Genomic DNA, 15,949 nt, shown 5'->3' on the forward strand with positions numbered 1-15,949 from the left:
GCTGGCCTTGTACTAGTATAACAAAGTCGTCAGTACAGCCTAAGGCTTGATGGCCTTTTCTGTTAAGTGGTCCAACTTTTAAGTACATACACTTATACGTATTCAAAACGGTCTCTTCTTCTTCTTAGAGTGCTGTCTCCCTACGGAGGTTGGCAATCATAATGGCTATTTTTATTTTTGAGCTTGCTGCTCTAAACAAATTAATCGATCTGCATTGATACCAATCACGTAGATTCTTCAACCATGAGTTCTGCCTTCGGCCAATAGATCTTCTTGAATCTTTCCCTGTATGATGAGTCTCAAAATTTCATATTTTGGTCCCCTCATCCCGTGGCCTAGGTATTCCAGTTTTCTGGTTTGTATAGTGGTGATTAGTTCTGTTTCTTTACCAATCCTCTCCAGTACTTCTTTATTTGTAATTCTATCAGTCCATGATATTTTTAACACTCTGCGGTATAACCAGAGTTCGAAAGCCTCGAGTCTTTTTAAATAGCATTTTTTTAATGTCCAAGTCTCAGCTCCATATAATAGTATTGAAAATATATAACAGCGAATGGTACGTAGTCTGATCTCCAAATTTAGATTTTTGCACGTTAGGAGTGGGTTCATTCATATAAATGCTGATCTGGCAATCTCTATTTGCCTGTTTATTTCTGCGTTATGATCATTGGTTTCATTGATCAAAGTTTCCAAGTACTGATATTTTTCTACTTGTTCTATCACGTTACCATTGATTGTCAAAAGGTGATGTATATTTTGTGGTCTTTTTGTAATTAGCATGTACTTTGTTTTTTTAGCGTTTATAGTAGTTCCCATCTCAGCACTATTCATACTTAAGCTACGGTAAAAACGGTAAAAAATATTAATCTCTAGAGTTAACTAGAACATACAGTCTCGTCAAAAGTTTTAAATTTAAGAAAAATTAACATGCCACAATCTTCTTCTACAAATATAATCACTTTCTGAACATTATCAATTTGTGGGTGCATCCAAATATTGTTCCTATACTTTTTCTTATGTTTCTATTATTCTTTGTTGTGTTCTCTCACTGCAAGTTTTTAAATCTTAGTATTTTTATTGTATCGTGTTCTTTCGAGTTCTTCGTATCGTGTATTTTGTTTTGTTTTTTTTATATGATGAATCTCTTTTGCTTAAGTTATTATAAGTACCTATTTGGTTTTGCTATCCCGGATGTTCTGCGTTCACGGTATTTTTCGTAAATTTTTATTCTTTGCCCACAGAAGACTGTTTTTTGATATATTTCATATTTTTTTGAAGTTTTCCTTTATAACTCATATCTTGAATGGAAGTTATCGTTTTTAAATGGGAATCGTTGCCTAGCTCTCCCTTATTTGGTAACATTACTAAAAGGCAGTTTACTAAAATTAAATAACACTCTAAGGTTTTGTACAGACAATGCACGGAATACAGAAACCTAATCTATGGAATTAAAAGAAATAAAAAAGACGTTACACCAGACTTGGAGAATAATATTTTGGAAGATAAAATTGTATTCTGATTTGGAACCATAAGATATCAAAATTTTTTGTTGTGTATAAACCGCAGATTATAACATTTATTATTATTCGGTGTTTAGCATTTTGACTTTTCGAGTGGAAGTTGCTTTCAAAAGGACTGATTTTTTGTTGTATTTTTTACATTTAAGAGGAATTTATTTTAACCTAGATTCTTATTTTAGATTATGGTGCGACAGAGATGAAATCTGCATCTATATGCTCTTCGAATATGTATGTGGAGGGGAGTTATTCTCATATCTTAGAAATGCGGGAAGATTTACTTCATCAACTGCAAATTTCTATTCTGCAGAAATTGTTTCTGCTTTAGAATATCTACATTCTAAAAGTATTGTTTATAGAGACTTGAAGCCTGAGAACTTATTATTGGATAAAGAAGGGCACTTAAAAATTACAGATTTCGGGTTCGCTAAGAAACTTAATGACAGAACGTGGACCTTGTGTGGGACTCCTGAATATCTAGCTCCAGAGATTATACAGAGCAAAGGGCATAATAAGGCTGTAGACTGGTGGGCTTTAGGTAAGATAAACGATTTCATTTGTAAGTTAATAAATTTAAAATAAGAAATACTTGCCATATTTGAGTTCTCAATAATAATACAATCTTTTTCATGGAAAACACTTGATATCGTGCTACTCTAACTAGCTTTATTGTTTTGATTTTTTTTCTGTGTGTACTTGACACTGAACATTTTTTTCGTCATTTTTTTGCTCTGATAGATTATTCCCTGGAAAAACTATTTATTTTACGTATTGAAAAAATTATATTTTCAAGATTCTTCTTCTTCTCGTCTGACCTTACAACTCGGGCTGAGTTTTAGCCGCATTCAGTAACGCCCTTCGTCTTCTACGATCCTATGCTTCCATTGCTCATCATTGTACCCCACTCCTAGACAACTCTGCTTGTATATCATCCATCCGTCTTTCCTGACATTGCCTATTGATGTTCCATCTAATCTCTAAAAAAATACTGTTTTTCATACTTTGTTGTCCTTTGATTTTACCACATGACTTGCCCATGTGACCAAGTGTCAGTCAATAAGGTTTTATTGCCATAAGGAATAACTGGGCGAATAATTAACTTATAGAGTTTTAGTTTAGATCCTTTTTAACATAGGAGCTTAATAAAGTTAAAAGAGAATATAACGCTGTATTCCCAGCAGTTGGTTGATAAGAGTGCTTTTAATATAAGATAAGATAAGCTTTTTATACTTACATAGTTGTCATCTGTGATTACCGGCCCCAGGTGTTTAAACTCCTTTACTACTTCGAAGTTGTAATCACTAAAAGCTATGTTCTATCTAATTGTAGGCCTTTCGATTTTGGTTCATACCATGTACTAACTGTACATGCATACAATGTATTCAAAATTGAACAGCAATACCAACAATAGGTATCCTCGTCTAAGTCCTGATGTTATACTAAATGGCGTTGATGTTCTGTTTCCTATCTTTACCTGTGCATATTAGTTTGTCAGTTTGTCACGCACATTTGTGTTAACTTTAATAGTTTTCTTGATATTCCAATTTCTAACATTGCTTGCCATAGCCTACTTCTTTTTATGGAATCATTTTCTTATTGGAAATCTACGAATATTTGGTGCAAATCTCAGTTGAATTTTCAGGTTTTTTCTAATCTTTGTTGAATTGTAAATATTTTAATTATCGTTAACCTTCCAGCACGAAAACCGTATTGGTAGTCGTCTATAATAACTTCCGCATAAGGATTGAGTCGCTTTAGCAAGATCTTTTGTTCTGTGCTTATAAGCGATATGCGTCTGTAGTTTCTAAAAGCTCTTTATTTCCTATCTTACGTATGTGTACTAGGACACCTTCATTCCATTTCCTAGGCATTTTAAGTTGTTCCTATATCCTCATAATAATTTCATACAATTTTTTATGTATAGTATATACGTTTCCTTTCTTTTGAAGACTCTATTATGAACAATTTTTTATAAACATTTATAACTGTTTTCTTATTTACTTTTAGGAGTACTAATATATGAAATGTTAGCTGGATTTCCACCATTCTACGATGACAATCCATTTGGTATATATGAAAAAATTTTAAGTGGAAAGATCGAATGGCCAAGGCATTTAGATACAATTGCCAAGGATCTTATTAAAAAGCTTTTAGTTCAGGATCGAACGAAAAGATTAGGAAATATGAAGGTAAGTAATATATTAAATGAAAGAAAGGAAGTAGTCTATCACTTTATATTAATTAGTTGGGTAAAACTTTCCTCGGCATATAAAAATGATCGTATTTGTCAATCCATAGACTATTTACGCCTAAACGTTTTTTGTTAATTTATATGTAGAAAAATCACGAAACACAAAAAGAAAGGTTTTTAAAGCAGTTTATAGACCTGTTCCCACTTTTGGTAGCGAATGAGGTGAAAAGATGAAGGTTCTCGTTCTTTTAGAATGTCCAAGATACCAGTTGAAAAGACGGACCAACCACATCGTCGAATCGAGAAACGAAATTTTAGGAGAAAATTGTAACATCGATCGTTTATTAAAATTCCTCAAAGACCTTAATATATTAAATAACATTTGTATAGGTTGATGCGACTATGTAAAATAAAAAAAAATTGTACATGAAAATTCTAGTACTCTCTTTTATAATCAAAGCTCAACAGCTTTTAGTATGTTAAGCAAATGGTAAATTTTCTTTTTATTTAACATGATATCAAGTAACAACATTTGTCTTTATTTTTCAGAGTGGTGCCGATGATATCAAGAGGCATAGATGGTTTAAAGGAATCGATTGGTGCGAAGTTAACTTAAGAAAACTTACTGTAAGTATATTTTACTAAAGTAATACAATTTTATGGTTTATGTTTATATTATTATTTAAACCTTCTTCTTGTTTTTTAATTGCCGTCTCCTTTAAAGAGACTGGTAATAATTACGGCTATGTTCACCTTTGATATTACTGCTTTAAACAGCTCAACAGAGTTAAGTTACAGTTGTAACAATGTCACAAATTATTTAGTCAAGATATACGTTGTCTCCCTATGCTTCTTCTGCTCAGTATCTTTCCCTCTTTAACAATTTACAGCAACTCATATTCTAATTGTATTCAAAGCCTCATTCTTATTTTTCATTCTATTTAAAACGTCCTCGTTCGTAACTTAATCCACGTAGTTTATTTTGTTTTTGCTTGCGACTATTTCCAAATATGTGTGTCTGTCTAGCTTTTGGACGAGTTCGTCCCTACTCCATAACGTCTCTTGTTGTTATGTCTTTTCAACGGTCATAAGTGTTGTCTTTTTGAGGCATAGTCTGCCTTCTTCGCTACTATCTACAATCTTATCCATCAGAACCTGCAATTCCTCAATCGACTCTGCATTATTAACGTATCATCCGCGTATCTGACATTATCGATAGGTTCTCCATTGACTTTAATTCCAATTGATCCAGTTTCTTTTAGAGCTTTCTGAAATTTCTCTTCTGAGTACAGGTTAAAGAGCAGCGAAGAAACTTTGCACCACTGCTTTACCAATTGTTGTATCGCTGTTTCATCTTACAGTTCGTAACCGATCTTTACATAAGCAACTTAATTAAAATACAGACTGGATATTATTCTAATGTCTTTTATATCCAGATTTTTATCCCGAACTAGTTGTAGAAGGTTGTTATGTTGGACTTTGTCAAATGCCTTGTTGTAATCAAAGAAACAAACATATAGCGGCTGGTTAATAGCCTTACATATTTGTGTTAATATTTTAAAGGCAAATGAGGCCTCCCTTGTACCCATTGCGTTTCTGAAGCCAAGATGAGTGTTACCAATATTTTATACCATAAAGTTATAAATCTTACTTTTCATCTTCTACACATTTTTGTAAACGTAACTACGGAACTATTTTGATATTTATATATCATGTTTAAAATTATCCTACCTATAAGGTGTTTGCTAAAAAAATTGTTGATAGCAACTCAGCAACCAGTCCTCACAGACACTTCGTGTAAGGTCTAGCAACCCCAGTGGAGTCTTACGTGGCCATGTGATTAATTCCTTTTGTAACTTAAATATCATAGTTTTCAATTATCAAAGATGGAACTCAAAGTCAATCAAACTACATTTAAAGGATTTCTACCCATGTATTTAGTGGCTTCAAACATGTATATCCAGATAGTACTGATGATGGAATAGTTATTCCGAAAACGTTCTGTGATGTAGCCCGATGAAGGTTTTATTATTATACCTTTTATAAAGGAATTTGTTAAATAAAATTTTTGTAATACATGGTATACAGCCAACTACAGGAATTAAGTTTCCTTGTGGATTTTAAAAATAAACACACAAAAAATAAAGTCAACTATGACTGTGAAATTTGCGAATATTGATAATCGCGGCCGCACATAAACCTTACAATCATCGTCCTAATTTTAAACAAGTTAATTCAGATATAATACTCTTTCTTATACATCTTTAATCTTTAAGTATACTCATGAATTAATATTAATCTATTCATTAACAATACTCAAAAATTTGGATAAAAAAAGTAAGTTTTAATAGGTCCGAACATACTGAATCCTGTTTTACTTGCCAAAAAATATAAACATTGTTAAATTTTAAGTTTGTCCAAAATAGTTCAAATCTAAACTTTTCACTAGCTCAATATTAATGGTAGTTTTCTTTCGAGACCCCGAAATATTCAAAACATCGAACTCATATTCAAAACTTCGGTTGGCATCGGCTATAAACGCTTGTAGTCGTGGCTCGGCACTGGCTGTCCCGAGACGCAAGTGTACGCCATTACCACTATCGGACGGACTCAATGTTGATTTTGCGGGATAGGTTAGTGAATTTTTATTGCCAAAAGGGAAATTAACATGTATGTACCCGTTTAGGATCTTTAGATCCTCTTCAGGCTAGAATTTAATGTGAAGTTTGTAGTTGCTAAAAGCAAAACAGTCCGAAAAAGCACAACTGGGGCAGCGGTGTGTGGTGGAACATCTTGAGGCTGTTGAGGTGGAGTCAATATTTGAATCAGAAGCGAGAGGCTTATCTGGATGTGGTGTTTTTTCCAGAAGTGTAGTGTGTGTGTTTTGAGCTAAATGCGACAGGACCGTGTCTCTAGTTACTATTGTTCCTGTAGCCGTTTTTACATCTACACCCAACTTCAAAACTAGTGTATTGCACTAACATTTTGTTATTGCGTGTTTTCGTTAACGGCCAGGCCTCGCCAGCTTTCAAGAGGCTGCCTGTCGCAGATAGTTCAGTATGAATGTGTGTGTGTTAACCTGTCAGTGATGGACGGTACTATCTCGATGTTACTTTAACTCCGTCAGTCACCTAGACAGCCCCAACCGACCCCAGAATCCCGTGTCGTGCACGATTCGATAGTGCATTACCACTATCAATACACCAGTCTCTTCTATCTTCCACTAGGGAAGTAGGGAGGTAGTAGTACCATCTGTCTGGAGATATTCGGTGCGCGCTACTATTTCTGATGCCGTAGCTATTCCTAGACCTACTCTAATTATGAATTTGGACCAAAACCTTTATATCCGGATATTAAGAAAATATTATATACCTATGTATTTTTTAAACTAGTTTTTTTTTATTTGTAGCCTCCAATCATACCGAGGATAAGTTATGAAGGCGATTCCAGCAACTTTGATGACTATCCAGAAGCGGATTGGAAATCTACTAGAACATTGGAAGATTCGGAGTTAAAACTATTTGAGGATTTTTAACAATTTTAAAAATCTTTAATTGTTATTTAATAATTTTATAAATTTTGTTGAAACCATCCTAGTGTAGAATTTGTAAGTAGACAAAGTTTTAATAGGAACTTTTTGATTTTTTTATTTAATATTGATGATCATTATTATTTATGTATTTATTTTAGTACTTTTCTTCCTATAAAATAGTTTTATTTTCTATCAGCCAGTTTATTATCTCTCATGCTATAAATAAACTTCTTGACAAAAGCTTCCAAAATTAAATTAAATATTTCTTTATTGGTATTAAAATTGCTTAGAAAATTGTCAATAGATATATTAATAACTAGGTTGATATACTTTAGTTCTATTGTACTTAAGGCTCGTTTCCGACAATGACTGCAGACGGCCGTTGCAGTTGCTGCCGTGGCAGATATCATAACTTTGCAGTACTAATTTGTATGTGACTGATTCCTAAATCTAACTGCAACTGCTGCCCGGCATAACGTCAGTTGCATGCCGCCCGACGGCAGACGACACAGTACTCCCGTGAGTGCCGTCGTGAAGTTGGACGACATGGAAGTACATATTGACAAACGAAGAAAGTGACTATTTTATGGATTTAGTGTTTTATAATCTTCATTCAACTGCAAAAATGCGAATTATAAAAATTTACATCTCAAAGAAAATGTTTGGAAGGAGATCTCGCCCAAAAAGTTTATAAGAGCCTTCTTTCAGTCTAGTGAAGTAGCTACAATAGTTGTGTAGGATTGCTCCTAACGCAATAATACAATAACAAATCGTCGTCATCTTCTTCTTTTTGAAGTAAAACTTTTTTGTAAGTAGTATTTCCTAATCCATATTTTTTTATATAATACCCAACTTCAACTGTTTTATGCCCCCACGTAACTAAAGTAGCTGCTGCTGACTTTGGAATCAATACCACAGCAACTGCTGTGTGCCGCATGCAGTCATTGTTGGAATCAAATGGAGTATTTTTCTTATATAATCCGACACTCAGAATGAAGTCATCCACCTTATTATTTAGGACTCCTCAGAGCAGCGGTGAATAAAATTATGATAGCCAACGTTCAGTAATGGATATGGAACGGAGAGAACATGATATATTTGATGATTCGATTTTCTTATTGAAAATTGTTCTCACAATGCAAATTAAACAAATTATTTTGTTTTGTTACTTAGAAATTATTCCAATAATTTAAATTTATCTGCCTCCTAATGAAAATTCAGGCGTAGTATACATTTTACGGCAAAGAACTTTAAAATAGAGTTCGGCCCTGATAGCGATCAAATCTACCACGTTATCAGCTGTCCCGAAATAAAGTCATTTTAAATGGTAAAAACAAACCATAATTTAATATTTTCTACCTCTAATACAAATTTAAGTGCATTAGTTAGTGCTGACAATATTATCTCAATTGGGTCTTGACTAGTTTTTTGGACCGGCCACAGGATCGGCTCAACTTCTGATCAAGAAAATTAATAAAATGACTTCATACAACAATAATACTACGCACAAGTCCACTTAACACAGTTACTCAGATGGCGTAAATTATTTTAAACATCCAACAAAACAACAAGCAATAGTCATTTCCAGCATTCAAGGTACAAAAATCCATGATTACGTCGTAGCTGTTGGATCACTAGTGGGTCCAATTAATGTACTTTTTGCCTCCAGAATTTCTAACAATAGGATATGCATATACCTCTCTTCAAAAAACACTGTTGATGCTCTTCTTCATTCTTATAAATATATCGAAATAAATGGATGTCAAGTCGAAGTAAGAAGATTAATTTCTCCAGCCCAGAGACTTCTAATATCTAATGCATATTCTACAATCCCAAACGAAATAATTCAACAAGAATTACAAAAACTTGGTATTCACACTGTATCCAAAATGACTTTTCTTCGAGTAGGTATGTCTGAAAGCGAGTACAGTCATGTTCTAAGCTTTAGAAGGCAATCATTCATTACACCCCTGGAAAATATGTCTATTCCTGACTCTTTTACCATAACATATGATAATACTTCCTACCGGTTATTTCTCTTCATAGACGAATTCAGTTGCTCCAAATGTAAAACCATTGGTCATCAAGAATCAGAATGCGCTCACATTTCAAACCAAACTAATTCAACTACCCTCTTAGATTCAACCCAAACCACATCATCATTATCTAAACCTCATGAACCTAATGATGCCCCTTCAACTCCCCTCTAGATTCAACTCAAACTACATCGTCATTATCTAAACCTAATGAACCGAATGATAAAATATATCAATCTACGAAAACCGACCTCATCCGAAACATATCTAAAGATAATCCAAACACTTCGTCTTCTTCTTCCAAAACAACATCACCAGCGGTAAATTACACTAAAAATACTACGGAAATCGGCCTCATGCAAAACATGTCTAAAGATAATCCAAACACTTCGTCTTCTTCTTCCAAAACAACAGCACCAGCTGTAAATAACACTGAAAATACTACGACACCAGAAACACCAATAACCTTAAATAATGCAGTCAATTCTAAACAGGTAAAAAGACATAACATATCATCTCCTGAAATTAACGAAGATAACCCAAAAACCGACTCATCCGTTTTTAATACCCCTAAACAATATAAACCAAAAAAGAAACCCAAAACCTATTCCAAAACCCCCCGCGAAGATGTCATTCACTCCCTAGAATCCATCAAAGACAAAATCGAAAATAGATCACCTCCATTTATACTAAATTTCAATGAAATATGTGATTTTATGGAAAATTTTTTAAACTCTCATAACCCTGAATTAACTTCTAAAAATTACTCCAATGAACCAGAGGAACTAATTCAGATCCTTAATTTTATTCATTGTTACACACAAAATTCTAGGTTAAGAAATAATATCACCCGACTAGAGGAAAAAATAAACCCTAACCCTTCTTCAGCTGACGAAACTGACGAATTGTCACTAGTTGAGGGATAATCAAGGGATGATTTTCATTAAACACTTGTACTCCGAAGTGATATCTCATTATCCTAATTACCTCAAAATTTTCAGTGATGCCTCTAAAGCTCATAACGGACACGCTGCTGCATACTACTGTAAATACACCACTCAGACTATATCCATACCTACAAACTGCTGCAACCTCACAGGCGAGACCATAGCCATTTTGGAAGCCTTAATTTTCTTCAAAACGCGTAGTTAGAATAAATGTATATAAACAAAATATACCCTACAAATCCAATATTTCAGGCTATAAAAAATAAGATAAATATAATTCAATCAATTCGAAAAGAAATAGCATTTATCTGGGTACCGTCGCATGTAGGAACATTATATGAACATATGGCAAGACTACTGAAAAGATTCAGAAACCAAACTATATGAGATTTATCCCCTTGTGAAGACCATCTCGAATAATCCATCCAATAGAAGAGACCAAGTAATAACTAACCGACTCAGAATTGGACAATCTGCACTGACCCATAAATTTTTAATCAACAAAGAATCTTCTATAACCTGCAGAAACTGTTCTCTCCCATTGACGGTGAAGCATATTCTGATTGACTGCCAGTACCACGAAGAAACAAGAAGAAAATATGGTATCTCAGATGACATCAAAACCACTTTAACCATAAACAGTGACCATGTAATAAATTATTTAAAAGATTTATTTTTATATACATCTATTTAATGTAAATAAAATGAACTCTTGTGTACGTTACTCCACTAATAACCCTGCGTGGTTGATGTGGATTATATGTTTTTTTTTTCTAAATAAAAAAAGAACTTTAAAATAGAATTGTAAAGAATATACTCAACAAGACTAGTATCCTAATTGCATTTCCATTATTTGGGTTTTGGTTTTTTCTGCCTTTTACTTTTGTTTATTGTTTCAACTATAATTTCATATATAAGATATTATATCGCAAGCTTCCTAAAAAAGAGTTATAGTTACTAAAATACATTAGAAATGTAGCTAAAAAATACATGCATCATTTTTAAGTTTTTTAAGAATTTAAGCTGAAATTTGTGGTATACGTAAATATGTCAATAACGTTAAACAGTTCCTCTAAATGTATATTAAGGTTTTGTTATAAAAACTTTGTCTACGCTTATAATTTTACTGGGACCTTAATTGTGATATTGAATAGATAAGATTAGTAATAAGTTGTAAACTTTTTATTTTCGAGTGATTCGTAATTATCTAGAATTTAGTATTTATTTTCTAACATGCTGGAATTAACGGAAATAAACATTTTTAGTCATTCCTTTTCACATGAGTGTTAATAACGTTTGTTTGTACTGGCGCCTTCAAGGAAAGTTTGAAATATTACGTTTAAATTGTATACAGGATGTTTGAAGGGCTTTTTTTCTGGCATTTCTATCAATGACAGTAAATAATACCTCGGTTATTCAGTCAAACTTCGGAATTTGTGTCGATGCCGACAAATTAATTAGATAATTTTACTGTAGGTCCAATACTGATTTTTAAGAGTGTTATATGAAAGTTATAAAAGTTATAGCTGTTTAATTTGTTAATTTAGATGTCGATATATTGTTATATAAATTATAAATAGGCTTTTTCATCATGTCACGATGTGCATACGCAGCCGCCATGTTTTTCGTACTGTTTTGATTAACAATTGAGAGATTAGGCAGCATTAGATAGTTTTCAGAGATATTTTTCTTTGTTACTTATTTACTACACAAATAATATCTATAATTTTTTATTCTAATTATTGATGTCAATCGATTTTCATTACTTGACGAAATATATTAATTAACAAAAATATTATTATAGTGTATAATCAATAAAATAGATCACATAATATGTTAAGGCTAAAAATGACAAATGCATGTACCTACTGAATATATGTTTAATACAAATAAAATATTGTAGGTACAACACGAGATTGTTTATAAAGAAATAAAGGCTATGGAAAGTTTATAAAATAATGTGTATTATCTTTAAATGATTTATAGCGTGTATCACTATTACATACTTCATAACGACACCGCTTTTTTGTTTCTTTTCGTACAGGTATCATAATAATAATCATTTAAAAAACGCATTTGCTAATTAAGGCAGTTTATTCTTTATTTTCGTATTTTTTTGCAATGATTAAACTTTTTTTTCACAAGAACTTTTCAGAGCAGCCGTCTCAAAAGTCCGAATATCTATGATGATTGCCGACCTCCGCCGCGGAGATGGCACTTAAAGAAGAAGATACTTTTTTAGTATTTTTTTATCTTTATACGCGTTCACAGGTAGTTTATTGTTATTTATATTACTAACCCAACCTAACTTACAAGCGGTACAGGCAAACAATGGCTGAAAATATTTGTGATGAAAAGGCCTATTCTCATGCTCAGATTTTCCACGAATTGTCGACAAGTTTTAAGAGGGAAGGGAAATGAGGTGCATACATTGCCGTCCCAAATCAGGCGTCCACGTCGAAAACAATGATATTAGATGAAACCTTTATCAAAAATTTTATTTTGTACATGGCTATTGCAGAGCTTTTCTATTGACTTACATCAAACTCGAGAGGCTCACTAGGAGAAAATTGTAATATCTGTCTTGCTCTGAAATTTGTTTTGAAATTAAATGGCAAAGTGAAATATATTTTATTGCTTACACTGCCCTATCAAAATCTAGTTTAAATTTTTAATAATAATTTCTCCAAAAATGACAAAAAAGGAATGTAGTTTTTTTGCAGTATGAAATTTTTACATGTATTTTTAATTTGTATTTTGAAGTAGTACTTTTATTTATTAGGTTCTTTTAAATATAATCTATGTAGAATGTACAAAATAATATTTATAACTATTATTATTTGAATTTTTAAATATCTTTATAGTAAATTGAATGTGAAATAAATTAATTCCTATTTTACAGTTCGATCCCCATACTGAAATCTATTTAACACTAGAAAGTCTGGCTTTGCATACCTACCTAGAAAGTCCGAAGGGATCATTTTGGCCCTCAGTTTTTAAATCAATAAAAACCCCGTTTAAAGAAATTATATCGACTCTAACTCCAGATAGAATCTGATTTTATTTTTTAATTTCATTGTTTAAACATTTGGAACACCATACAGTTTGCAGTTTTTGGCATTTCCCACACATTAAACATGATTTTCTTTACAAAATATTTTCAACTGACATTTTTGTCGTTTCTGGATGGTAACAGTGCTGCTTGTTGGTAGAACCAGTGTTGCTGGGTGTAATACCAAATTTCGGAAGTCAAGGTATGGAACCCGTAATTTTTCATACAGGTGAAGAATAAACTTACGACGACTAAGTCTACTTCCATTACATATGTACCAATAATCCATACATTTTATTGCTCCTAAGTCAAGAATGTTATAAAACACGTGCAAATTGTGTACTATAAAGACGCGCCATTTGGTCCACTACATTAACCCCATATTTAGTTTGATTATAAAAACTTACTGTTTCAGGAAGTTTTTTTCTATTGACAGCAACATCTACTGATTGATGTAACGAGCTCAACAAAAGCACATTTTTGTGATTCTTCTTGGTATGCAGTAAGTGTTATTTTTTCGTCGCTCTAGAATATACGGGTAACGTACAATCTTTTTATGCTTTACGCTTAGAGGAACTTCCTTTCTGTTGCGATTCAAAGTACCCACAAGACTTGTTATTTTTTTTGTAATGCCTTGGCCAATTTCATCAATGTGAAGTAGTTATCTGACGTAACATTTTTGCCCTTTTCCAGTTGATTTTCCATTATCCGCAAAACAACGTGTTCACCAAAACTTGTATCTTTATTGCATAGATTATCAGTACCAGTATAAGGGTAACCATTTACAATATATTTTGATTTCACACAAGCCAAAAACCAAAATTTTATGCCAAACCTATCCGACTTATTTGATATGTACTTTGTAAATGGACACCTGGCTTTAGAAGACTGTAGTTGTTCGTCCACAGTAAAGTTCATTCCTGATTTGTAACATGCACCACTATTTTCTATAAATACATTTCAAACCGCAGAGACTAGAGCAAATTTGTCTGTTTTTAATCGTTCAGATTTCGTTTACGTCAAATCTGAGATATTTTATAACATGCTTGAATCTGTCTCGTGGCATAATTTACCTAAAAAACTGAGGACCCCATACTGTTGACCACAAGCTGTGAATTGAGAAATTTTTGGCGCAGTACATACTAGCAAGGGCAGCCTACAGTTCTTCCAAAGTTACATCCCATGTGTCATTTTTCAAACATCGATGTGCTTCTGTAATAGTGCGTTTTTTATATGATGCAACATGCTCCCGTTGATTATAAGATGCCAAGCACTTACCACACAATTCTTTATGTTTCTTTTTGCATACGAAGTAGGACCTGATTCCTCTCGACAAATATTATGCTGAGCGCGGCGTTCTATAATGATAGTAAACATTTAATGAATATGAAGAAACTATAAATCATAATCTCACCAGGTACTGATCCACAACCAATAACTTTCCATGTTGTTCCGTCTTTCGATTTTCAGCAGTCTCCGATTGAAATATCTTTTGCTTGTTGACCTCTTTTTCTCTTGTGACTTGTTTTAGATGCACTTGGATTTACAATAATATTAGCTGAATGGTGTTGTTGAGAAGTAGAAGCAGTGTTTACATAAATTGATTACTCTTGTTCAATAAAACTGATATGAAGCATCAGTCACTCGAATCACTATTTTGTAGCGGTACGTATTATTCATCGTCTAACTCATTATTTTCTTTAAACTCGGATTCGCCTTCAGACAAATCTTCTTTTATTTTTCGTATTTCTTCAAGAAGTTCAAGCTCTGATAGTCCACGTCGAGACATCTTTACAGTTTAAAAAATGGTTTTTTAGAAAAACCATTTAATAAATTTAGTAAACAATATTTTTTTGTGTTTAATAAGGCTTTGTATCACAATATTAAAAATCATAAAATATGAAATTATTATTGCCTCAAATAAAAAAACTACAATACCTTCGCAACAGGGGCCAAATTGGTCCCTCCGACTTTCTAGTGTTAAAAAATATTTTTTGCAAAAAAATTTATGTTGAAAACGTCTTATAATTTGAATATCGAAATAAAAAAAAAAGAATTTCTTTCAATACTTGTGGTTAATTTCCAAAAATAAATAATATGAAAAAACTATACCGTCAGAAACAAAAACTTTAGTGAAATACTTATATCTAAAACAGTATTAACTGAAACATCCTGTATTAGATTTAATCTTTAAATAGTAGATATACAATTACTAGTTTACAGGCTAAATATTTTTACCAAACTTGTAAAGAAGTGACTGTGTCTCTGTGACTGTTTAAAGTTCTGTAATATAGTTTAAGCCTTTTGTTAATTTTTGATTGTAACATAAACGGTAATAAAAGTTATTTTGTAAAAACTGTTTCAATTTCCTTCTATTCAAAGTTATAAGATGAGAAGTGCATATCTTTTATTAACTAAGCATATATAGCAAAGTTTTATTGCACAAATTAAACATTCCCTGGGAGAAGCAAAATTTGTATGTCCATGATTATCGACAACAAACAAATAATACGATGGAGATGGTAGTATTTAATGGATATTCGAAAATACAGACAGGAACGACAAAAAACCTATTATCTAGATAAAACGTAGCTCAGTGAAAGACGTTCAGAAGGACTAGATTTTATAGAAAGCTTATCTACGGGACTAAAAATTCATGGGGCCAATTAGTACC

General features: G+C 32.5%; 1 protein-coding gene across 1 annotated transcript in view; it reads left to right on the top strand.

Moving 5' to 3' along the window:
- Pka-C3 (Protein kinase, cAMP-dependent, catalytic subunit 3) overlaps positions 1 to 15,631 on the top strand; it is a 148,360-nt gene extending 132,729 nt beyond the window's left edge. The window contains exons 4-7 of the mRNA XM_072522622.1: positions 1,700 to 2,055; positions 3,525 to 3,706; positions 4,258 to 4,335; positions 7,118 to 15,631. Coding sequence (XP_072378723.1) covers positions 1,700 to 2,055; positions 3,525 to 3,706; positions 4,258 to 4,335; positions 7,118 to 7,243 — 742 coding nt within the window. The 3' untranslated portion in view covers positions 7,244 to 15,631. The remainder of the gene's footprint in view (positions 1 to 1,699; positions 2,056 to 3,524; positions 3,707 to 4,257; positions 4,336 to 7,117) is intronic.
- Positions 15,632 to 15,949: the final 318 nt, after the last annotated feature.

Source organism: Diabrotica undecimpunctata, chromosome 2 (genome assembly GCF_040954645.1).
Source record: "Diabrotica undecimpunctata isolate CICGRU chromosome 2, icDiaUnde3, whole genome shotgun sequence".
In the NCBI taxonomy this organism is placed as follows: Eukaryota; Metazoa; Arthropoda; class Insecta; order Coleoptera; family Chrysomelidae; genus Diabrotica; species Diabrotica undecimpunctata.